This window comes from Coregonus lavaretus (genome assembly GCF_964263955.1).
Source record: "Coregonus lavaretus genome assembly, chromosome: 7".
Lineage (NCBI taxonomy): Eukaryota > Metazoa > Chordata > Actinopteri > Salmoniformes > Salmonidae > Coregonus > Coregonus lavaretus.
The window spans coordinates 17,704,314-17,730,552 of NC_139994.1; the positions used below are offsets into that span (position 1 = coordinate 17,704,314).

Below are 26,239 nucleotides of genomic sequence, written 5' to 3' on the forward strand. Positions count from 1 at the left end.
GACAGACCCATACTAAGCCTTTTTAGGCTGTTGGTGTAGTTGGCAGAGGTACAGGAAGGCTCTCTCTCGGGACCCCGGTCTATCACCTTGCAGGTCATAATTTGTGCGCTTCTAACAGTTGTGGAAACTTATCAATATCAACAAATTTTCATCTGAAAACGTAGTTTCAGAGTGTTATTGTAAAACAGTGGCTGAAGTTGTAAAATGTATTTCGTACGACCTGGCTGTCGCCAACATTAACCTGTATTACTGCCTTTTTCAAATGGCTTCCATCGCCAAAATACTTTTGTCTTTCATGATATTAACATACTTTATGCTTTATTTTAATATCGCCACACACTAGCACATATAGCACTATATTGTTTGATTTTGTGGTGGCCAGGCACATTTTTGTTAAGAATTTTGGCTTTGGGATTCTTATCTCCGCTATTTTACACCCATAATGTTAGCACGGATTGTGCTTTTTGATGCATATTTTATTAAAGGGGCAGTCAGCAGTTGCTACATCAATTTTTTGACTTATAAATTAATGATAAGTACCCATTGATTCGTGAAGAATATAACTTGATGCCGCATGAGTTTAGTTAAACTGTTGTACCCCATCAGAACCCAAAATATACACTGAGTGTACAAAACATTAGGAACACCTTCCTAATATTGAGTTGCCCCATCTTTTGCCCTCACAACAGCCTCAATTCATCGGGGCATGGACTACAAGGTGTCAAGCATTCCACAGGGATGCTGGCTCATTTAGACTCATGCTTCCCACAATTGTGTCAAGTAGGCTGGATGTCGTTTGGGTGGTGGACCATTTTTGATACACAGGAAACTATTTAGCGTGGAAAAACCCAGCAGCGTTGCAGTTCTTGACACACTCAAACTGGTGCATCTGGCACCTACTACAATACCCTGTTCAAAGGCACTTAAATATTTTGTCTTGCCCATTCACTCTGAATGGCACGCATACACAATCAATGTCTCAATTGTCTCGCGGTTTAAACATCCTTCTTTAACCTGTCTCCTCCCCTTCATCTACACTGATTTGAAGTGGATTTAACAAGTGACATCAATAAGGGATTATAGCTTTCACCTGGTCAGTCTGTCATGGAAAGAGCAGGTGTTACTAATGTTTTGTGCACTCAGAGTATATACTGTATATGAGCTACTGCAGAGGTTAAATGAGGTTAATGGACATGTGACTGTGGATTATTACGCTCTGTTTTCAAGGGCCTTGACAGTGTTTGAGTTGTATATTTGCTGTGATTGGTTTTATCTTTTTTCAACAGTTACTTCCATTATCTTCTGTCATTGATACAGAAGTGTGTTTTATAATTACAGTTGGATACTGTATTGGTGTGGTGGTAATTATGTCTTCATTGGCTGAAAGTTGGTTGGTCGTTGGTTTGTGTAACAAGATTGGGTACGCACAACTGGGGTCAACAACTCAAACGTCTTTGCTGCTTCTGATGAGCTTGATATGGAGAGAAAGAGCTCGTTGCCTGAAATATAATCCTACCAGACTCCTCAGATGTGTCACCTTTGGTGAAATCTGCATCCCAAATGGCACCCTATTGCCTATATAGTGCACTACTTTTGACCAAAGGCCCTGATCAAACGTAGTTATATAAAAGGGTGCCATTTGGGACTGAAAAATCATAAGTGCCCTATTCAGAACAGGACCCATTTACAAAGAGAAACCTCATCAGTTGAAAATAAACAAGCACCGGTGTACATTACAACCAGGTGTATGGGGGGGGGGGGGGGGCTCCTCAAACTTTTCTATGAACAATAATTTCTTTGTATGTCATTGTAAGATATTTTTGATGAGATTAAATGAAATGTATCAATAAATGCTGTAATAAGTGTCATTCATTGTTGAATTATAAATAAAACCAACAAAAGTTGATAAAGTATTGTTGTATTAACAAAGTCCTCTTGCATGTAACAAAGTCCTGTTAGATTTCATTTCATAGTGAATATTTTAGTGAGAATCAACTCACCTGCAAGTTTTCCATTCATTTAGCTGCTAATTGAGTGGTAGATGCCCTTTGTAGGTTGGAAAGGTTATAGTTGATACTCTTCAGCCTCTGATTGGATAATTGACTAACATTTTGCTAGTGAGCTGAAATGTGGGAATCTGTCAGAGTAACTTACATCTACTTTCAATCTCATGGGCTAGTTCTAGTTATCAAATCTAACACAAATCCCTCTTCCAACAACATGTGGGGTCAAGGTGAGTTAAGGGACCTGCAATGCAACTCTAAGATACCACACAAATTAATTTAACTGCCGTTTTTAAGTTTTAATCACTCATTGTTCCTGCTTACTTTCAGTAGATGTGTTGTGCAGTTCGATGTGTTTTCCCAAAGGATACAACAGAGGCTCAGATATGGGAAGTGAATACAGGTACAACCAGTCCCCAGGTGGATTCACCACCTCCCAGTCAGGACAGAAGACAACCACAGTGTTTCTTTTAACCCTGACGCCATCACATAACCCATAACTGCTTACTGCACAACGACACAATGTTGTCTTGGAATGCATTGAGCTAGCATTCCTATCTTAGAAAGTAGATGACCTTTAGTGTACCAAAATGTGATGCTTCTCCATTGACCTGCTGTGACAGAGGTCAGCCATCCAGATGATGCCATGTCTCAGCTGCTGTCTGCCACATTTGCCAGGGAAGTCTTCGGCGTTGGCGACGTCGAGGTCAACCAGGTGAGTGTTTCTGTTCCCCCAGGTGAGGGTCCCTGTTCGTAGAGAAAGCTAGAGCCCTTTCTCAGTAGGTTCTATATCATGTTTATCCACCTTTTTCACCATGAAATACCTGGTCACACACAAGCTGTTTTGGCAGTGTTGCATTGATTGAACTGTGTGTGTGTGTGTTGCGCGCATATGCATCCACCCACACACACACCTGTCTGTATTTGATTTCTGGATGAATGTATCTGTGGTGGGTATCATCAGGAGAACGGATCCCTCAGTAACCAATGTCCTGTACTCTGTGGACGACGTGACTGGACCACCGTTGGACGTGAAGCTATGGGTGTACACTGCGGTAAGTGGATAGTTATAGGTCTTCGTCCACAAATGTCTCAAATGAAAAATAGGGCATCACCAAGTTCTTCTCTATTTTCTAATACATGCATAGCAGATAATATACTGAATATTTGTCTTACAGGATCCTTATGTGGACAGTACTTTTGTTCCCCCAGGGATTTATGTCAAAGTCTCTGGAAGTCTGCGCATCATTCAGGTAAATGTATTCCATTCAGTACTTTGAGTCTAGTATTTATATGCATGATTATGGCACAGTTTTGTCCCCCTTTATGTACCTTCTGCCAGGGCCAAAGGTCATTGGTGGCTTTCAACCTCTTGCCTTGTGGACCTGAATGAGTTGAGTTTGAGAGGCCTAGACCCTAGCTTCTAATGCCTGATTCAGACTATAGGGCCGACCTGAACCGTACTATGTTGGTTCAGATATTTTTATTTTCACATTGTCCTTACCAGCACAGTTCCAGCAACTAGCGTCAATGTGTAACCAGGCCAACACAGTACAGCTAAGCTTGGCTTGGTTTGGCTAAGTTGTGTGAAAAGGGTATAAGTGTATTGGGACAGGGGGTGGGGGTTGTTTCTGGATAAGGCCTCAGTTTGCAGTTTCAAAACCAACTCGACAATGGATTTGTCTGTGTGATAACTATATTGGGCCTTTAGTCTAAGGCTGCGTTTACACATGCAGCCCAATTCTGAGATTTATTTTCACTAATTGGTATTTTGACCAATCAGATCAACTCGGAAAAAGATCTGATGTGATTGGTCAAAAGACCAATTTGTGGAAAAAAGATCAGAATTGGGCTGCCAGTGTATTACATGGCTTTATTTATCCTCCTGTAAGGTGTTGAATCTGATCAGGAGCTGCTCAGACTCAAAACCCAGGGGCATCAGTCTACATGAGCTACACATTAAGCTGGATTACCTCAGCATGACTGTCATCAAGTAACGGATGCACTTTCTTCACTTTGGTGTGTTTAGTAGGGAGAAAACATTTTAAATCGTAGAGAAATGGAGAGTTCTGGTCTTAATACTTCTCTTCCCCTTTACTCCATGCAGCCAGTCCTTGGAGTTTCTAATCAGCAAAGGCCACATCTTCTCCACCATCGATGACAAGCATTTCAAGTCCACTACTGGCTAGAGAATGTCTTCTGTCCACTTACATGAATGGCTATTGGAATTTGTTTCATAAAAAGACTAAACATTTTGGTTTATTAACATGCATGACCGATACCTGTGATGGGACCAATTCTTTAGAATGCATTATATTATTTGTTAATTATTATTTACACTCAAATATGGTGATTTGGTAAATGTGTTGACTGTGCCCTTATTTGTTTTATATTGTGTATTTATTTTATGTTTGAGGTCCTCAATGGTATGTGACAGCTGATGATGCACAGTGTAAAATGTTGACTGGCTAAATGATTGCTTGTTGAAATATCATTATGCAATATAAATAATTTATCAGCAAAATTGTATCTTGTCTTGATTAGCAAAATTATCAACAATATGTTGACACAAACTTCCACAACAATTTGATCTCCACTTCAACATAATAGTAGACACATTTTCAAAGTATTTAATCATGATAAACTACGATTCCCAGCTTTCTACAGACTTCACTGAAGTCCTCACTTTCCCAGCATTCACTAGTACACGGTGTAAGATGGCAGCAAACTCAAGCACTAACACACCTCTTTTTGACTGCCCGTCATGGTAAGACCTGCGACGATGTCTAATGCATAATTTTGACTGTCAAAAATCAAAAGCATGCAGTAGAGTGTTGTAAGGTCCATGTCGGTGAAATAAATGAGATTGTCGTATCGAAATAGGCTGTAGTGTTTTTGCTAGAAACTAGCTAGCTATCTGGCTAACTTAGCTATGATATTGGAGTGCTCAGTCACAGTCGGATGCTAGCTGTTTGATGAACATTCTACTAACTAGCTTCTCAGTGAAATCCAGCGTCAAGGTTTGATAAAGCTGTATGGCGTATCTACCCCAAAACAGGCTGATGGTATTGGTGTTCCAGAATGCTTACTGTTACACAGCATTTGCAATCCTATTCCTTTCCCAAGATAAGAATTACAGTAGGAGTATTGCTTGTGCAGTTTACACAAATTATTTGAAGAAATGGCATGCAAACCCATAGTCTTGTTCAACTACTTTTGCAGCAAGACAGTGAAACCACAGTCTTTTGAATAAAGGCATAGTTAACGGCATGCAATTGACGTTCACTGTGAGTGTCTGCTGTCTGTGTGTTTTGTCAGGGCAGGGAAACCTCCCCCTGGACTCCATCTAGATGTGGTGAAGGGAGACAAGCTAGTAGAGGTAAGTCTAGTAGCCTAGTCTTAACTCTGACCCCAACTTCCACCTTCATGACAACAGCTTTTGGTGCTGGACAGAAATAGCCACACATAGAAGAAGCAAGAGCAATGCCTGTTTGCATAAGACGTGGCTTGTATCAAGTAGCCTACTGTTAATTTAAATATGATAACGTTTAAAGTCTGTTATAAGGTGTAGGGCCTATATTATATACAGTGCATTCGGGAAAGTATTCAGACCCCTTGACTTATTCCACATTTTGTTACGCTACAGCCTTATTGTAAAATGGATGAAATAATTTTTTTCCCTCATCAATCTACACACAATACCCCATAATGACAATGCAAAACCAGGTTTTTAGCAAATTGAAATATCACATTTACATAAGTATTCAGACCTTTTACTCTGTATTTTTGTTGAAGCACCTTTGGCAGCGATTACAGACTCGATCCTTCTTGGGTATGACGCTACAAGCTTGGCACACCTGTATTTGGGGAGTTTCTCGCATTCTTCTTTGCAGATCCTCTCAAGCTCTGTCAGGTTGGATGGGGAGCGTCGCTGCACAGCCATTTTCAGGTCTCTCCACAGATGTTCGATCTGGTTCAAGTCCGGGCTCTGGCTGGGCCACTCAAGGACATTCAGAGACTTGTCCTGAAGCCACTCCTGCGTTGTCTTGGCTGTGTGCTTAGGGTCGTTGTCCTGTTGGAAGGTGAACCTTCGCCCCCAGTCTGAGGTCCTGAGCGCTATGGAGCAGGTTTTCATCAAGGATCTCTCTGTACTTTGCTCTGTTCATCTTCCCCTCGATCCTGACTAGTCACCCAGTCCCTGCCACTGAAAAACATCCCCACAGCATGATGTTGCCACCACCATGCTTCACCGTAGGGATGGTGCCAGGTTTCCTCCAGACGTGACGCTTGGAATTCAGGCCAAAGAGTTAAATCTTGGTTTCATCAGACCAGAGAATCTAGTTTCTCATAGTCTGAGAGTCTTTAGGTGCCTTTTGGCAAACTCCAAGCGGGCTGTCATGTGCCTTTTACTGAGGAGTGGCTTCCGTCTGGCCACTCTACAATAAAGGCCTGATTGGTGGAGTGTTGCAGAGATAGTTGTCCTTCTGGAAGGTTGTCCCATCTCCACAGAGGAACTCTGTCAGAGTGACCATCGGGTCCTTGGTCACCTCCATGACCAAGGCCGTTCTCCCCCGATTGCTCAGTTTGGCCGGGTGGCCAGCTCTAGGAAGAGTCTTGGTGGTTCCTAACTTCTTCCATTTAAGAATTATTGAGGCCACTGTGTTCTTGGGGACCTTCAATGCTGCAGACATGTTTTGGTACCCTTCCCCAGATCTGTGCCTCAACACAATCCTGTCTCGGAACTCTACGGACAATTCCTTCGACCTCATGGCTTGGTCTTTTCTCTGACATGCAATGTCAACTGTGGGACCTTATATAGACAGGTGTGTTCCTTTCCAAATCATGTCCAATCAATTGAATTGACCACAGGTGGACTTCAATCAAGTTGTAGAAACATCTCAAGGATGATCAATGGAAACAGGATGCACCTGAGATCAATTTCGAGTCTCATAGCAAAGGGTCTGAATACTTATGTAAATAAGGTATTTCTGTTTTTTATTTGTAATACATTTGCAAAAATTTATAAAAACCCATTTTCGCTTTGTCATTATGGGGTATTGTGAGTGTAGATTAAGGAAGAAATGTTGTTTTTTAATCAATTTTAGAATAAGGCTGTAACGTAACAAAATGTGGAAAAAGTAAAGGGGTCTGAATACTTTACGAATGCACTGTAGTTGCTGCACATGTCACTGTGTTGGAAGATGCGGTTAAACAAACATGGAATGGAAGAATGTCTCTCTGTGCCTATTGAACCTAGTGACCCCTTGGATTCCAAGGCTGTCAAAGACCCACACATCATTTAACCCTAACCCAAAATTGCCCTTGAACAAGGCATTTAACCCTCATTTGCTCCAGGGGCGCCGTTCTACTATGGCTGACCCTGTAAAACAACAAACACATTTCACTGCACCTATCCGGTGTATGTGACAATAAAACATATATTTTATATAAACTCAGCAAAAAAAGAAACTTCTGTTTTTCAGGACCCTGTCTTTCAAAGATAATTTGTAAAATTCCAAATAACTTCACTGATCTTCATTGTAAAGGGTTTAAACACTGTTTCCCATGCTTGTTCAATGAACCATAAACAATTAATGAACATGCACCTGTGGAACGGTCGTTAAGACACTAACAGCTTACAGACGGTAGGCAATTAAGGTCACAGTTATGAAAACTTAGGACACTAAAGAGGCCTTTCTCCTGACTCTGAAAAACACCAAAAGAAAGATGCCCAGTGTCCCTGCCTCTCTGCGTGAACGTGCCTTAGGCATGCTGCAAGGAGGCATGAGGACTGCAGATGTGGCTAGGGCAATAAATTGCAATGTCCGTACTGTGAGACGCCTAAGACAGGGAGACAGGACGGACAGCTGATCGTCCTCACAGTGGCAGACCACGTGTAACAACACCTGCACAGGATTGGTACATCCGAACATCACACCTGCTGGACAGGTACAGGATGGCAACAACAACTGCCCGAGTTACACCAGGAACGCACAATCCCTCCATCAGTGCTCAGACTGTCCGCAATAGGCTGAGAGAGGCTGGACTGAGGGCTTGTAGGCCTGTTGTAAGGCAGGTCCTCACCAGGCATCACCTTGCCGGTGACGTCGCCTATGGGCACAAACCCACCGTCGCTGGACCAGACAGGACTGGCAAAAAGTGCTCTTCACTGACAAGTCGCAGTTTTCACCAGGGGTGATGGTTGGATTCGTGTTTATCGTCGAAGGAATGAGCGTTACACCGAGGCCTGTACTCTGGAGCGGGATCGTTTTGGAGGTGGAGGGTCTGTCATGGTCTGGGGCGGTGTGTCACAGCATCATCGGACTGAGCTTGTTGTCATTGCAGGCAATCTCAACGCTATGCGTTACAGGGAAGACATCCTCCTCCCTCATGTGGTACCCTTCCTGCAGGCTCATCCTGACATGACCCTCCAGCATGACAATGCCACCAGCCATACTGCTCGTTCTGTGCGTGATTTCCTGCAAGACAGGAATGTCAGTGTTCTGCCATGGCCAGCGAAGAGCCCGGATCTCAATTCCATTGAGCACGTCTGGGACCTGTTAGATCGGAGGGTGAGGGCTAGGGCCATTCCCCCCAGAAATGTCAGGGAACTTGCAGGTGCCTTGGTGGAAGAGTGGGTTAACATCTCACAGCAAGAACGGGCAAATCTGGTGCAGTCCATGAGGAGGAGATGCACTGCAGTACTTAATGCAGCTGGTGGCCACACCAGATACTGACTGTTACTTTTGATTTTGACCCCCCCCCCCCCCCTTTGTTCAGGGACAGATTATTCCATTTCTGTTAGTCACATGTCTGTGGAACTTGTTCAGTTTATGTCTCAGTTGTTGAATCTTATGTTCATACAAATATTGACGCGTTAAGTTTGCTGAAAATAAACACAGTTGAGAGTGAGAGAACGTTTCTTTTTTTGCTGAGTTTATATACAGAACCATTGCAATATCAGTCCATGACCTTAGATAGGCAACTCTCTTGACATTTCATCCTGCCTTTTTTTCATTTTGTAGAAGCTTATCATTGATGAGAAGAAATACTACCTGTTTGGGCGCAATCCAGACGTGTGTGACTTTACCATAGACCACCAGTCGTGTTCTCGTGTCCACTCAGCCCTGGTGTACCACAGACACCTCAAGAGGGTTTTCCTGATCGACCTCAACAGCAGTGAGTACCTAGTACTGCTTAGTATCCTGCAGTGTTCCTTGGTTGTCTGACACTATTAAGATAGTTGTCAAGTGTTTGTTTCAGTGTAAATGTTCCTTCAAGAAAGAGAACCATAGCTTGCTGGTCCCTGGTACAAAAAGGTTTGGGTCATGTCATATCATTGTCGATGCCAAATACAAGATACAGTATGTCAACTTCAACTTTCAGCATGAAGTGACATTTCGAAAGGGCAATCCATGTTACACTGTCCCCTCAGCTCATGGTACGTTTCTCGGTCGTATCCGTCTGGAGCCCCACAAGCCCCAGCAGGTGCCCATCGACTCCACCATGTCGTTCGGGGCGTCCACACGTGTCTACACCCTGAGAGAGAAGCCCCAGACCCAGACCAGCATCATACCTGGGGGAGAGGTGAAGGCAGGGGAGGATGAGGAGCTCAAAGGACTACTGGGTCTACCCGAGGAGGAGACCGAGCTGGAGGTAAGTGTGTGTGTGTGTGTTCTTGTGAGATAGATTTATGTCTTGTGCAAGCAGATTATGTAGTAGAATTGTCTTGTTTCTCGATCTGTTTGATGACCCTGACGCAGCTATATCTTGTTTCCCCTGTTCCAGAACCTGACAGAGTTCAACACGGCCCACAACAAGCGTATCTCCACCCTGACCATCGAGGATGGAAACCTGGACATCGTGAGGCCCAAGAGGAAGAGGAGGAGCAGCAGGGTCTCCTTCAGCGAGGAGGAGGAGGTCATCAACCCAGGTGTGTTACTGTAGTTAGAGTTGATGATGACACTCACGTGCACATACACACACGGTTGCACACAGACATGCAAGAACACACACGCTTGCACACAATTTAAAAATGTAATCCTTACAGAGGACGTGGACCCGTCAGTAGGACGCTTCAGGAACATGGTACAGACTGCTGTTGTCCCTATCAAGGTAAACTTCAAGTTCAACTCTTACTTTATTCTGGGGATGATTCTTGAGAAAAATTGCAAAAGTTGTTGTGTGTTGACCAAGGTTATTATAGTAAACTGAAATTATAATGAAAACGAATCATGAAAAACAATTTAGTAAATTGAAATAAAATTATAAATCCATTTGAAAACGAAAGCTGTACTGAAAATATTTTACTGGGCTAAAATCTAAATGGGGTTTTCAAGCTTTTGGGGTGTTTTCAAGCTACTGAAGCTGGTGTGTAAATGCGGCTAGCTTTTTATTTATTGATGCCTTAGATATGTAACTTTCTTACTCATCCTTATTCACGATTCATTCATGATTATCCGTAATCATGGTAGCATCGACATTAATGTAGAGGTGTTCAGAAACATTATTTTATTATTTACAGTAAAAGTGACTCCAAAATGACACAATACATTATTTACCATTCATTTCTATTCGGCACAACTTAATCTGAAACACAACCCCCCCCAAAAAAAGTTTGGAACTTCTTTAATACACATATTAGTGAATTTGGCCAAATACTTATGACACCTTCAATTGGGGGGACTAGATACATAAAGTGGTAAAACAGATATGAATGAAAATACCTTATATTCTTCTTACAGTGGCTTGCGAAAGTATTCACCCCCCTTGGCATTTTTCCTATTTTGTTGCCTTACAACCTGGAATTAAAATGGATTTTTGGGGGGTTTGTATCATTTGATTTACACAACATGCCTACCACTTTGAAGATGCAAAATATTTTTTGGGGTGAAACAAACAAGAAATAAGACAAAAAAACAGAAAACTTGAGTGTGCATAACTATTCACCCCCCAAAAGTCAATACTTTGTAGAGCCACCTTTTGCAGCAATTACAGCTGGAAGTCTCTTGGGGTATGTCTCTATAAGCTTGGCACATCTAGCCACTGGGATCTTTGCCCATACTTCAAGGCAAAACTGCTCCAGCTCCAGTTGGATGGGTTCTGCTGGTGTACAGCAATCTTTAAGTCATACCACAGATTCTCAATTGGATTGAGGTCTGGGCTTTGACTAGGCCATTCCAAGACATTTAAATGTTTCCCCTTAAACCACTCGAGTGTTGCTTTAGCTGTATGCTTAGGGTCATTGTCCTGCTGGAAGGTGAACCTCCGTCCCAGTCTCAAATCTCTGGAAAACTGAAACAGGTTTCCCTCAAGAATTTCCCTGTATTTAGCGCCATCCAGCATTCCTTCAATTCTGACCAGTTTCCCAGTCCCTGCCGATGAAAAACATCCCCACAGCATGATGCTGCCACCACCATGCTTCACTGTGGGGATGGTGTTCTCGGGGTGATGAGAGGTGTTGGGTTTGCGCCAGACGTAGCGTTTTCCTTGATGGCCAAAAAGCTCAATTTTAGTCTCATCTGACCAGAGTACCTTCTTCCATATGTTTGGGGAGTCTCCCACATGCCTTTTGGCGAACACCAAACGTGCTTGCTTTTTTTTTTTTTTAAGGAATGGCTTTTTTCTGTCCACTCTTCGGTAAAGCCCAGCTCTGTGGAGTGTACGGCTTAAAGTGGTCTTATGGAGCTTTGCAGCTCCTTCAGGGTTATCTTTGGTCTCTTTGTTGCCTCTCTGATTAATGCCCTCCTTGCCTGGTCCGTGAGTTTTGGTGGGCGGCCCTCTCTTGGCAGGTTTGTTGTGGTGCCATATTCTTTCCATTTTTTAATAATGGATTTAATGGTGCTCCGTGGGATGTTCAACGTTTCTGATATTTCTTTATAACCCAACCCTGATCTGTACTTCTCCACAACTTTGTCCCTGACCTGTTTGGAGAGTTCCTTGGTCGTCATGGTGCCGCTTGCTTGGTGGTGCCCCTTGCTTAGTGGTGTTGCAGACTCTGGGGCCTTTCAGAACAGGTGTATATATACTGAGATCATGTGACAGATCATGTGACACTTAGATTGCACACAGGTGGACTTTATTTAACTAATTATGTGACATATGAAGGTAATTGGTTGCACCAGATCTTATTTAGGGGCTTCATAGCAAAGGGGGTGAATACATATGCACGCACCACTTTTCCGTTATTTATTTTTTCAAATTTTATGAAACAAGTTATTTTTTCATTTCACTTCACCAATTTGGACAATTTTGTGTATGTCCATTACATGAAATCCAAATAAAAATCCATTTAAATTACAGGTTGTAATGCAACAAAATAGGAAAAACGGCAAGGGCGATAAATACTTTTGCAAGGCACTGTACATGTACAACTAAAGTAAAAAATGCATTGGATTGGTGTAAACATGGACAGGAGAGTTTCTTTCGACCATATTTGTTGCACCAGTCTCTGCGCTATTCCTTTTAAATCCAAGTCAAATTATTGATTTAATAATTTAAATCTAACCCTACCTATGACCTTACCCATCACCTTATTTTTACTGCCCCCCAGTTGAAAGAAGTGACACCCCAAAAAACTATACAACACAAATGCATGCTTTCTGTTCCTAACACCAAAACTGAATCTAAATAAATAATTAAATATAAATATTTGTATACAACTAAAACAAATGAGCAAATCAGGTCTGAAAACTAACTGAAACTAAACTGAATTTCAAATAAAAATCTAAAATCGAATATATTTAAAAACGAATATAAAAACACAAAACTATAATTACCTTGGTGTTGACCGATTGCAATCAATCAATCAATGCTAGAAGTTGTTGTGTGTTGACAAATTGAGATCGATCATGTCAGTCCCTTTTTAAGACAACATTTGTCACAGAGTACTTCAGTGCTTTATAGTTGACGCTACTGTATTGCCATCTTCAATCTTCTCGTTCCCCCCTAAACCCTGCTACCCATTCAGAAGAGGAAGATGGAGGGCCATGCTACACTAGGTCTGGAGGACTCTGTGGCCAGACGCATGCAGAACTTCCCCTTCAGTGGAGGGCTCTATGGAGACCTCCCACCCACCAGTGGAGAGGCCAGCTCCCTCCCCACCGCGGCCCAGGGTGGAGCTACTATCCTGGGGGGCCTGCCGCTGGTCTTCCCAAACCCTGCTCCAGAGGTGGACCTCTCCCCTACCTCAGCCTCAGCACAGCCCTCCGTCACCCTCAACCCTGCTGCTAACCCCGCCCCTGGACCCTACACTGCCGAGGCTCTTAACGAACCACGCAAGAAGAAATACGCCAAGGAGGCGTGGCCAGGGAAGAAGCCCACGCCTTCTCTTCTTATATAGGTTGTATTCAAAATGGCACCCTATTTCCCTTAGTCCACTGCTGGCTAAAAGTAATGCACTATATAGGGAATAGGGTGCCATTTCAAATTTGCACATAGCACCTCCCTGGACAATGTAATGGGAGGGGTTAGTATTAGTTAGGGGAGTGGTCACGTCTCTGGACAACCAATCAATCAAGACTTCCTGTACTGTACAAGCTGTGAAAAACTGATATATAGGCATCCATGATATAGGGAGATGTTTGTAAAAAATAATATATTATTTTGGTTTGGATGTTTTTTTTTTGTTTTTTTTGTCTGTCTGCTTCATACGTAAAGTACCAGTCAAAAGTTTTTCTTTATTTTTACTATTTTCTACATTGTAGAATAATAGTGAAGACATCAACACTATGAAATAACACATGTGGAATCAAAAAAGTGTTAAACAAATCAAAATATATTTGAGATTCTTCAAAGTAGCCACCCTTTGCCTTGATGACAGCTTTGCACACTCTTGGCATTCTCTCAACCAGCTTCATGAGGAATGTTTTTCCAACCGTTTTGAAGGAGTTCCCACATATGCTGAGCACTTGTTGGCTGCTGTTCCTTCACTCTGTGGTCCAACTCATCCCAAACCATCTCAATTGGGTTGAGGTCGGGTGATTGTGGAGGCCAGGTCATCTGATGCAGCACTCCATCACTCTCCTTCTTGGTCAAATAGCCCTTACACAGCCTGGAGGTGTGCTTTGGGTCATTGTCCTGTTGAAAAACAAATGATAGTCCCACAATGCGCAAACAAGATGGGATGGCATATCGCTGCAGAATGCTGTCGTAGCCATGCTGGTTAAGTGTGCCTTGAATTCTAAATAAATCACAGACAGTGTCACCAGCAAAGCACCATCACACCTCCTCCTCCATGCTTCATGGTGGGAACCACACATGCAGAGATCATCCGTTCACCTACTCTGCGTCTCACAAAGACACAGCGGTTGGAACCAAAAACCTCAAATTTGGACTCATCAGACCAAAGGACAGATTTCCACCGGTCTGTCCATTGCTCGTGTTTCTTGGCCCAAGCAAGTCTCTTCTTCTTATTGGTGTCCTTTAGTAGTGGTTTCTTTGCAGCAATTCAACCATAAAGGCCTGATTCATGCAGTCTCCTCTGAACAGTTGATGTTGAGATGTGTCTGTTACTTGAACTCTGTGAAGCATTTATTTGGGCTGCAATCTGAGGTGCAGTTAACTCTAATGAACTTATCCTCTGCAGCAGAGGTAACTCTGGGTCTTCCTTTCCTGTGGCGGTCCTCATGAGAGCCAGTTTCATCATAGCGCTTGATGGTTTTTGCAACTGCAAATGTTCCGTGTTGACTGACCTTCATGTCTTAAAGTAATGATGGACTGTCGTTTGCTTATTTGAGCTGTTCTTGCCATAATATGGACTTGGTCTTTTACCAAATAGGCCTATCTTCTGTATACCACCCCTACCTTGTCACAACACAGCTGATTGGCTCAAACGCATTAAGAAGGAAATAAATTCCACAAATTAACTTTTAACAAGGCACACCTGTTAACTGAAATGCATTCCAGGTGACTACCTCATGAAGCTGGTTGAGAGAATGCCAAGAGTGTGCAAAGCTGTCATTAAGGCAAAGGGTGGCTACTTGAAATATGTTTTTATTTGTTTAACCCTTTTTTGGTTACTACATGATTCCATATGTGTTATTTCATAGTTTTGATGTCTTCACTATTGTTCTACAATGTAGAAAATAGTAAAAATAAAGAAAAACCCTGGACTGAGTAGGTGTGTTCAAACTTTTGACTGGTACTGTATATTATAACATGTTTTGTTTTTTATTGCTCAACTCACTTGTACTGACAAAGTAGTGTCTGACTTAGCTCAGATTAAAAATGCTATTTAAACTAATTCAACCTATACACAAACGCAGGCTTCTTGAAGCGCATCATAAGTCTTACTGTAACAGATTGGTGCATTTGAACCATTGTTTTACAGCTTTATTTATTTATTATTTTAAACTAAATGAAACATTGCTCTGTTACAAAAACCAATCTTATACATTTGCTATTCACTCTGACTGTTTGATTTACTGTATGATTTTGCTTTTTTGGATATTTTTTGTGCCGTTGGTTTCACTGAAAACCATGTTTCTGCCAAGACAGAGGGTAACATTAACCAGACAAGGACTGCTCGACGTTTTAGTAATCCACTCAGATAAGGCTATGATCTGAGGGTCCATATTGGCTTTAAAGAAACTAGGAAGAAACAAACCAGTTTGTGTGTGAGACAGTGATTATGTTTTTGCAGTTTTTTACAATTATTCAGCGGTTGGTTGAAATGGAACCCATTATTGTCAGATATGTGTGAAATTCAGTTAGGAAGAATAGAAAAAAACTGTTTAAACAAATTACAATTCATATCTTTGTTTGATATTTGTATAATAAACAGTAATAATCTATACTACTCCTCTCTTCGCTGTGTGAGATGAGATGATGGCAGGAGAGGAGGATTAGTTTAGTCCCTAGAGAAATCTCCCCCTGGGTCTCTGCTGTGTTGCTTTCATATCCCTGGTTTTACTGTTTTACTTCACACGATGCCATCTACTGAGAAAGCGCCTGGGATGGCTAATTAAGTGATTTTTCAGCTAACCAAATGTGATGGTCTGTTCTGGGAACACGTCAAATGTGTCAGTTACTCTCCCAAGGTGATGAGTTTTACATATGTCTCAACTAATTTAAACCTCAAATTTCATCCACTGGTTTTTGTTTCTGAGTATTACTTGTGGGTTTGTTAAAGCACTTTTTTTTTTTTTTACCAATCTGTCCACAAAACCAATCTGTGGTTTTATAGGAGTAAGAATAAATAAATGGTTGTACTCCCATAGATAGCAGTGATTAGCAATCACTGCTACTTGCTACACGATGAAGGGTGTTTATCCTTCACAATATCCGTTTGATGCACAAGCTGCAGACAGTGTCGAATTCTATCTACAATGTGGCTAATTTTGATTAGTTGTATTTCCATGGTCAATGCCGTGTCGGATTCTACTGGATTATATGAACATGTGGCACATTTTAAATGGTTGTGTTCTTATAGTTGTTGATCTCTTTTCCACCAGAGGGCAACATGTGTACTGTGCGCTGCTCTCTTTGTGGAATCTAGAAACAACCCCCGATGTCTACCTACCTCATTGGATTACTATCAGTTTCACAAATGTTCTCCATCTAGGAATGAAAATGAAACCATTATTAGGATGACACATCCATTTTTGAAATATTGCTATTGTTAGTATTCTGTATCAATGAATAGATGGTAGCAGACATTGGGTTCATAATATAATCAGTCAATGATTAATATTATGAATAGGACTGATCATTGTTGATTTTAAAAGGACAGTGATGAAGGCCAATCAGACTCATAACCTGTGTCTTCGTTTCCAGTTTTGAGGGTCAGTAGCAAAGTGATCAGTGTTTTCCCTTTTGGCTGGTATTATATATTTTAGTAACATCTTAATGCTTGTGATAGACTGTTGTAAAGGAATGTTGGCAATGCCATAGTTATGCTGTGCTCCATGAGGTGATCTTATTTGGAGAAACTCTGGAGTGGGTTTAGTAAGGGAACATGCAGCTACACCATCTCACCTGTAGGGGTCTCTGGGGTTCTTCGCTGGCCCTGCTATGCTGTCTCTTAGTTGTCCCAAATGGCACCCTATTCCCTATATAGTGTGCTTAATTTTAACAGGGCCCTGGTCAAAAGTAGTGCACTACATAGGGAATAGGGTGCCATTTGGGATGCTAACTCTGTCTCACCAGTGCAGATAAACAACCAGCAACTCCTTAATCAAATTTGCATGAGTGCGCTCAGGTTGCCATGGCAATAATTATCAGCGCTGCCTAATTAACTTTCTCAATTGCTTAATGAGATACGACCCTCTGAACTCTTATTTTTTTCTTATTTCTAATCCATCTTTTTTTATTCTGTCTATTTTCCATTCTCTCTCTCTCTCTCTCTCCTCAGTGTTAACCTGGGACCACTGAGATAATAGAAATTACACAGAAAATAAATCCTGCCTCACATCATTTAACACAGGAATGTATAGGCTGATAGTTTCACACATGGAATGCAAAATGGAGACTAAAAGATACTACCTGTAATACTGGTATAATATCCATAAGTATCTATTAGTATATTGAGTATGCAACTCACATGTTGTGATGTAGCGGCCCCTGAAGGCTTCAGGGGCCACAGGTGACCTGCTGAGACAGCTGAGTGAGGGAGGGTTGGCAAGACCTCACTGGTCCTGATCACCCCAATCGCCGGTCGCACGCAGTGAAGCGGAACTCTCAATAATGTTTAGAGATGGGGGAGACAGGGAGGAAAGCACCCGGTGACACCCTCACAAAGCCACCTACCCCTCTCCCACCTTGTCACACCCAATGTTCTATACCTCTACATCCCTACCAGGCCCCTCAGTCGTTCTGATCCAATTCCCTTCTCTTCTCCCCTGGAGTGTGCACTTGATCACTCCCCCTCATTGGATTGGTATGAGCATGTTTCCACCAGTCCATTTCTGAGATCACGTTGAGGGGTAGGGAACGAGTGCTTACTTCTGCAGACTGTAGGCAGCCTCTCTCTCTCGTGTAGTTGTGCCTTGGTCCCTGGGAGTGACTTCATCATGCAGTAACTGTAACTGTTTTCTACTACACCCTGTGGCCTGAGCTGTGGTGGTCAGTCAGCCAGCTCAATGACTTTCCTCCAGTGTACAGTAAGCTAGGCAGGCCAGCCAGACCCATTATGGGATCACTGCTAGGGCAGCAGACCACAGCGGTCAGACCAGTTCATGGGAACTCCTGCTACATTTTTCATAGGAGGGATATTTAAATGTCTACAGCCGGGTTGGGGACAGTTCAGTTTCATGAATTTAAATGATTCATGAATAGAAAATCACCCGTTTGTTTAATATGAGGAATTGTTTCGATTCATGAATTGACTGAATTGGAAACTGAATTGTCCCCTGGTCCACAGAACTGGGTCATTTCATTTACACATTTACTGAGTATTTATATGACACATAATAGCTGCTTTGTCTTTTGGGCATACCCTGTGATTTCAGTGACATCCTGTAAAACAAATAGAGGTTATTCACCATTCCCTACTTCCCTACTAACCTGAATCGCTCGTTTTTATCTAGTGGTTGCATCCAGTTATGTATTTGTAATTATTATGGATCCCCATTAGCTACTCTTCCTGGGGTCCAGCAAAATTAAGGCAGTTATACATTTTAAAAACATTACAATACATTCATAACAGATTTCACAACATATTAAGTGTGTGCCCTCAAGCCCCTACTCTACTACCACATATCTACAACGTGTGTGTATAGTGCGTATGTTATCATGTGTTAGTATGCATGTCTGTTTGTGTTGCTTCACAGTCCCCGCTGTTCCATAAGGTGTATTTGTATCTGTTTTTTAAATCTAATTTTACTGCTTGCATGAGTTACTTGATGTGGAATAGAGTTCCATGTAATCATGGCTCTATGTAGTACTGTGCACCTCCCATAGTCTGTTCTGGACTTGGGGACTGTGAAGAGACCTCTGGTGGCATGTTTTGTGGGGTATGCATGGGTGTCCGAGCTGTGTGCCAGTAGTTCAAACAGACAGCTCGGTGCATTCAACATGTCAATACCTCTCACAAATGCAAGTAGTGATGAAGTCAATCTCTCCTCCACTTTGAGCCAGGAGAGATTGACATGCATATTAGTAATGTTAGCTCTCTGTGTACATTTAGGGCCAGCCGTGCTGCCCTGTTCTGAGCCAATTGCAATTTTCCCAAGTCCCTCTTTGTGGCACCTGACTACACGACTGACCAGTAGTCCAGTTGCGACAAAACTAGGCCCTGTAGGACCTGCCTTTTTGATAGTGCTGTTAAGAATGCAGAGCAGCGCTTTAATATAGACAGACTTCTCCCCATCCTAGCTACTGTTGTATCAATATGTTTTGACCATGACAGTTTCCAATCCATGTTGTTTTTTGTTGGTATTTCCATTTTGTTTTTAGGGGGTAGATCAGCTTTAATATTGCAGATAGATTGTAACTTCCATCAATGTAGTTGTCTGCATCACTTCCAATCCCCCATGTTTTTTTCCTCGCATATATATATATATATATATATATATATATATACAGTCGAAGTCGGAAGTTTACATACACCTTAGCCAAATACATTTAAACTCAGTTTTTCACAATTCCTGACATTAAATCCTAGTAAAAATTTAGGATCACCACTTTATTTTAAGAATGTGAAATGTCAGAATAATAGTAGAGAGAATGATTTATTTCAGCTTTTATTTCTTTCATCACATTCTCAGTGGGTCAGAAGTTTACATACACTCAATTAGTATTTGGTAGCATTGCCTTTATATTGTTTAACTTGGGTCAAACGTTTCGAGTAGCCTTCCACAAGCTTCCCACAATAAGTTGGGTGAATTTTGGCCCATTCCTCCTGACAGAGCTGGTGTAACTGAGTCAGGTTTGTAGGCATCCTTACTCGCACACGATTTTTCAGTTCTGCCCACAAATGTTCTATAGGACTGAGGTCAGGGCTTTGTGATGGCCACTCCAATACCTTGACATTGTTGTCCTTAAACCATTTTGCAACAACTTTGGAAGTATGCTTGGGATCATTGTCCATTTGAAGACCCATTTGCGACCAAGCTTTAACTTCCTGACTGATGTCTTGAGATGTTGCTTCAATATATCCACATAACTTTCCTTCTTCATTATGCCATCTATTTTGTGAAGTGCACCAGTCCCTCCTGCAGCAAAGCACCCCCAAAGCATGATGCTGCCACCCCTGTGCTTCACGGTTGGGATGGTGTTCTTCAGCTTGCAAGGTACCCCCTTTTTCCTCCAAACATAGCGATGGTCATTATGGCCAAACAGTTCCATTTTTGTTTCATCAGACCAGAGGACATTTCTCCAAAAAGTACGATCTTGGTCCCCATGTGCAGTTGCAAACCGTAGTCTGGCTTTTTATGGCGGTTTTGGAGCAGTGGCTTCTTCCTTGCTGAGCGGCCTTTCAGGTTATGTCGATATAGGACTCGTTTTTACTGTGGATATAGATACTTTTGTACCTGTTTCCTCCAGCATCTTCACAAGGTCCTTTGCTGTTGTTATGGGATTGATTTGCACTTTTCGCACCAAAGTATGTTAATCTCTAGGAGACAGAACGCGTCTCCTTCCTGAGCGGTATGACGGCTGCGTGGTCCCATGGTGTATATACAATGAGGGAAAAAAGATTTTGAAACCTGCTGATTTTGTACGTTTGCCCACTGACAAAGAAATTATCAGTCTATAATTTTAATGGTAGATTTATTTGAACAGTGAGAGACAGAATAACAATAACAAAATCCAGAAAAACGCATGTCAAAAATGTTATAAATTGATTTGCATTTTAATGAGGGAAATAAGTATTTGACCCCCTCTCAATCAGAAAGATTTATGGCTCCCAGGTGTCTTTCTTAAAGGGAGTGCTCCTAATCGCAGCTTATTACCTGTATAAAAGACACCTGTCCACAGAAGCAATCAATCAATCAGATTCCAAACTCTCCACCATGGCCAAGACCAAAGAGATCTCCAAGGATGTCAGGGACAAGATTGTAGACCTACACAAGGCTGGAATGGGCTACAAGACCATCGCCAAGCAGCTTGGTGAGAAGGTGACAACAGTTGGTGCGATTATTCGCAAATGGAAGAAACACAAAATAACTGTCAATCTCCCTCGGCCTGGGGATCCATGCAAGATCTCACCTCGTGGAGTTGCAATGATCATGAGAACGGTGAGAAATCAGCCCAGAACTACACAGGAGGATCTTGTCAATGATCTCAAGGCAGCTGGGACCATAGTCACCAAGAAAACAATTGGTAACACACTACTCCGTGAAGGACTGAAATCCTGCAGCGCCCGCAAGGTCCCCCTGCTCAAGAAAGCACATATACAGGCCCGTCTGAAGTTTGCCAATGAACATCTGAATGATTCAGAGGAGAACTGGGTGAAAGTGTTGTGGTCAGATGAGACCAAAATCGAGCTCTTTGGCATCAACTCAACTCGCCGTGTTTGGAGGAGGAGGAATGCTGCCTATGACTCCAAGAACACCATCCCCACCGTCAAACATGGAGGTGGAAACATTATGCTTTGGGGGTGTTTTTCTGCTATGGGGACAGGACAACTTCACCGCATCAAAGGGACGATGGACGGGGCCATGTATCATCAAATCTTGGGTGAGAACCTCCTTCCCTCAGCCAGGGCATTGAAATGGGTCGTGGATGGGTATTCCAGCATGACAATGACCCAAAACACACGGCCAAGGCAACAAAGGAGTGGCTCAAGAAGAAGCACATTAAGGTCCTGGAGTGGCCTAGCCAGTCTCCAGACCTTAATCCCATAGACAATCTGTGGAGGGAGCTGAAGGTTCGAGTTGCCAAACGTCAGCCTCGAAACCTTAATGACTTGGAGAAGATCTGCAAAGAGGAGTGGGACAAAATCCCTCCTGAGATGTGTGCAAACCTGGTGGCCAACTACAAGAAACGTCTGACCTCTGTGATTGTCAACAAGGGTTTTGCCACCAAGTACTAAGTAATGTTTTGCAGAGGGGTCAAATACTTATTTCCCTCACTAAAATGCAAATCAATTTATAACATTTTTGACATGCATTTTTCTGGATTTTTGTTGTTGTTATTCTGTCTCTCACTGTTCAAATAAACGTACCATTAAAATTATAGACTGATCATGTCTTTGTCAGTGGACAAACGTACAAAATCAGCAGGGGATCAAATACATTTTTCCCTCACTGTACTTGCGTACTATTGTTTGTACAGATGAACGTGGTACCTTCAGTCGTTTGGAAATTGCTCCCAAGGATGAACCAGACTTGTGGAGGTCTACAATTTTTCTTCGGAGGACTTGGCTGATTTCTTTTGATTTTCCCATGGTGTCAAGCAAAGAGGCACTGAGTTTGAAGGTAGGCCTTGAAATACATCCACAGGTACACCTCCAATTGACTCAAATGATGTCAATTAGCCTATCAGAAGCTTCTAAAGCCATGACATCATTTTCTGGAATTTTCCAAGCTGTTTAAAGGCACAGTCAACTTAGTGTGTGTAAACTTCTGACCCACTGGAATTGTGATACAGGGAATTATAAGTGAAATAATCTGTCTGTAAACAATTGTTGGAAAAATTACTAGAGTTTATTAACAAGAAATGTGTGGAGTGTTTGAAAAACGAGATTTAATGACTCCAACCTAAGTGTATGTAAACTTCCGACTTCAACTGTACATACATACACATACATATACACATACATACATATAAATACATATACATACATATATATATATATATATATACATTTCCTTTAAAAATATATATTTCCCTTTATTACTTTCCAACCCCACCACCCCTTCCCTAATTGGAGTAAACTAGTGAACAACAATGCTTAGACCTCTACTTCCAGCTTATACATACTATATAAATTTTATGGACACAGTCAATTTTACAATAATTCTATTTTGTTTGTTTTTACTCCTGAACTTCCTCTACCCTCAACCTCTCCGATCATTTTCATGATGTCCATCCGGTTTGCTTCTATATGCTATATCTTTCTAACTGTGCTTTTCACAAAAGCTCTAAACCTATAACCTATATACTTATTATGGACACAGTATGCTTTACATTAGTTATCTTGTTGTTATTAGTTGTTGTTAGTTGTTATTAGTCCCATCCTTCAACTCCATTCAACAGCTCCCATCTATCTCTTAACACCATCCATATTGGATTTCTATTTGCCAAATATTTTTCAACTGTACTGTGATGTTTTATAAGATTTTGTTGAGGTTTAGTGAATGATTTGTCCCAAATACAATGCTTTTAGTTTTTGAAATATTTAGGACTAACTTATTCCTTGCCACCCATTCTGAAACTAACTGCAGCTCTTTGTTAAGTGTTGCTGTCATTTCAGTCGCTGTGGTAGCTGACGTGTATAGTGTTAAGTCATCTGCATACATAGACACACTGGCTTTACTCAAAGCCAGTGGCATGTCATTAGTAAAGATTGAAAAAAGCAAGGGGCCTAGACAGCTGCCCTGGGGAATTCTGGATTCTACCTGGATTTTGTTGGAGACGCTTCCATTAAAGAACACCCCTCTGTGTTCTGTTAGACAGGTAACTCTTTATCCAGCAACAGACTATGATCGATAATGTCAAAAGCCGCACTGAAGTCTAACAAAACAGCCCCCACAATTTTTTATCATCAATTTCTCTCAGCCAATCATCAGTCATTCGTGTAAGTGCTGTGCTTTTTGAATGTCCTTCCCTATAAGCGTGCTGAAAGTATGTTGTCAATTTGTTTACTGTAAAATAGCATTGTATCTGGTCAAACACCATTTTTTCCAAAAGTATACTAAGGGTTGGTAACAGGCTGATTTGGTCTGCTATTTGAGCCAGTAAAGGGGGCTTTACTATTCTTAAGTAGGGGAATAACTTTTGCTTCCCTCCATGCCTGAGGGCACACACTTTCTAGTAGGCTTAAATTGAAGATATGGCAAATAGGAGTGGCAATATCGTCTGCTATTATCCTCAGTAATTTTCCATCCAAGTTGTCAGACCCAGGTGGCTTGTCATTGTTGATAGACAACAATACATTTTTCACCTCTTCCACACTCACTTTACGGAATTCAAAATTGCAATGCTTGTCTTTCATATTTTGGTCAGATATACTTGAATGTGTAGTGACAGCATTTGTTGCTGGCATGTCATGCCTAAGTTCACTAATCTTGCCAATGAAAAGATCATTAAAGTAATTGGCAATATCAGTGGGTTTTGTGATGAATGAGCCATCTGATTCAATGAATGATGGAGCGTAGTTTGCCTTTTTATCCAGAATTTCATTTAAGGTGCGCCAAAGCATTTTACTATCATTCTTTATGTCTTTTATTTTTTTTTCATAGTGTAGTTTCTTCTTCTTTTTATTCAGTTTAGTCACATGATTTCTCAATTTGCAGTACGTTTTCCAATCGGTTATACAGCCAGCCATATATTTTGCCTCATCCCTCTCAACCATACAATATGGCTCTGGTTGCATCCATCTGACTGTTGTAATTCTTTAGTTGTGCCATTTCCTTTCTGTTTCCTTAAAACCAGAGGACGAAAGTGACAGAGGGAAGATTATCTTTGTAACACCTCTGCCTGCGCTGCATCACTGTGTATTTTCTCTCCCTGTGTGAGTGGATTTCATGGTTGAGGGTGCAATCTAAAACAGGATTAGCGCTTGGTGTCGGATAGTGTTAGCTAAATCTCTTTTAGGGAGGTGTGGCAGAGGGAAGACTGTCTGTCTGTCTGCCACACACACACACAGTGCACACACACAAAGCGGGAATCAGCAGTTGAAACAACAACAAAGCACACTCCCACCCCTGTTTTGGTAAAAAGCTGAGGGATGGGCCTGGAGAAATGTAACCACTCTCAAATTCATAGACAGCTATGGCTACAAGGACTGACCATCCATGATATCAACATTATCGTTTTAACCATGTTTTGAGGCTATATATTTTTTTTTTTTACATTTACATTGTTTACAAACATTGGAGTAAAACAAGCTTACATTTTGGGTTCTGATGGGGTATGACGGTTGAACTGAGCTCATGAGGCATTTATAAGTTGTATTCTTCAAGAATCAATGGGTACATACAGTCGTGGTCAAATGTTTTGAGAATGACACAAGTATTGGTCTTCACAAAGTTTGCTGCTTCAGTGTTTTTAGATATTTTTGTCAGATGTTACTATGGTATTCTGAAGTATAATTACAAGCATTCCATAAGTGTCAAAGGCTTTTATTGACAATTACATTAAGTTTATGCAAAGAGTCAATATTTGCAGTGTTGACCCTTCTTTTTCAAGACCTCTGCAATCTGCCCTGGCATGCTGTCAATTAACTTCTGGGCCACATCCTGACTGATGGCAGCCCATTCTTGCATAATCAATGCTTGGAGTTTGTCAGAATTTGTGGGCTTTTGTTTGTCCACCCGCCTCTTTAGGATTCACCACATATTCTCAATGGGATTAAGGTCTGGAGAGTTTCCTGGCCATGGACCCAAAATGTCGATGTTTTGTTCCCCGAGCCACTTAGTTATCACTTTTGCCTTATGGCAAGGTGCTCCATCATGCTGGAAAAGGCATTGTCCGTCACCAAACTGTTATTGGATGGTTGGGAGAAGTTGCTCTCAGAGGATGTGTTAGTACCATTCTTTGTTCATGGCTGTGTTCTTAGGCAAAATTGTGAGTGAGCCCACTCCCTTGGCTGAGAAGCAACCCCACACATGAATGGTCTCAGGATGCTTTACTGTTGGCATGACACAGGACTGATGGTAGCGCTCACCTTGTCTTCTCCGGACAAGCTTTTTTCCGGATGCCCCAAACAATCAGAAAGGGGATTCATCAGAGAAAATGACTTTACCCCAGTCCTCAGCAGTCCAATCCCTGTACCCTTTGCAGAATATTAGTCTGTCCCTGATGTTTTTCCTGGAGAGAAGTGGCTTCCTCGCTGCCCTTGTTGACACCAGGCCATCCTCCAAAAGTATTTGCCTCACTGTGCGTGCAGATGCACTCACACCTGCCTGCTGCCATACCTGAGCAAGCTCTGCACTGGTGGTGCCCCGATCCCGCAGCTGAATCAACTTTAGGAGACGGTCCTGGCGCTTGCTGGACTTTCTTGGGCGCCCTGACGCCTTCTTCACAACAATTTAACCTCTCTCCTTGAAGTTCTTGATGATCTGATAAATGGTTGATTTAGGTGCAATCTTACTAGCAGCAATATCCTTGCCTGTGAAGCCCTTTTTGTGCAA

General features: G+C 41.9%; 1 protein-coding gene across 2 annotated transcripts; it reads left to right on the forward strand.

Moving 5' to 3' along the window:
• Positions 1-4,720: 4,720 nt before the first annotated feature.
• Positions 4,721-13,344, forward strand: LOC311132075 (nuclear inhibitor of protein phosphatase 1-like; the record flags this gene model as incomplete). 2 transcript variants are annotated; one of them, XM_084165247.1, is made up of 7 exons in its annotated part: positions 4,721-4,770; positions 5,322-5,382; positions 9,029-9,223; positions 9,411-9,659; positions 9,792-9,936; positions 10,054-10,118; positions 12,973-13,344. In XM_084165247.1, 7 exons carry the CDS (start codon positions 4,721-4,723, stop codon positions 13,342-13,344), a joined length of 1,137 nt encoding a protein of 378 aa, XP_084021373.1. The 2 variants fall into 2 exon arrangements, with proteins under 2 accessions (XP_084021373.1, XP_084021374.1); XM_084165248.1 differs by having other exon boundaries at positions 9,029-9,182; positions 9,439-9,659.
• Between the last annotated feature and the right edge of the window lie 12,895 nt (positions 13,345-26,239).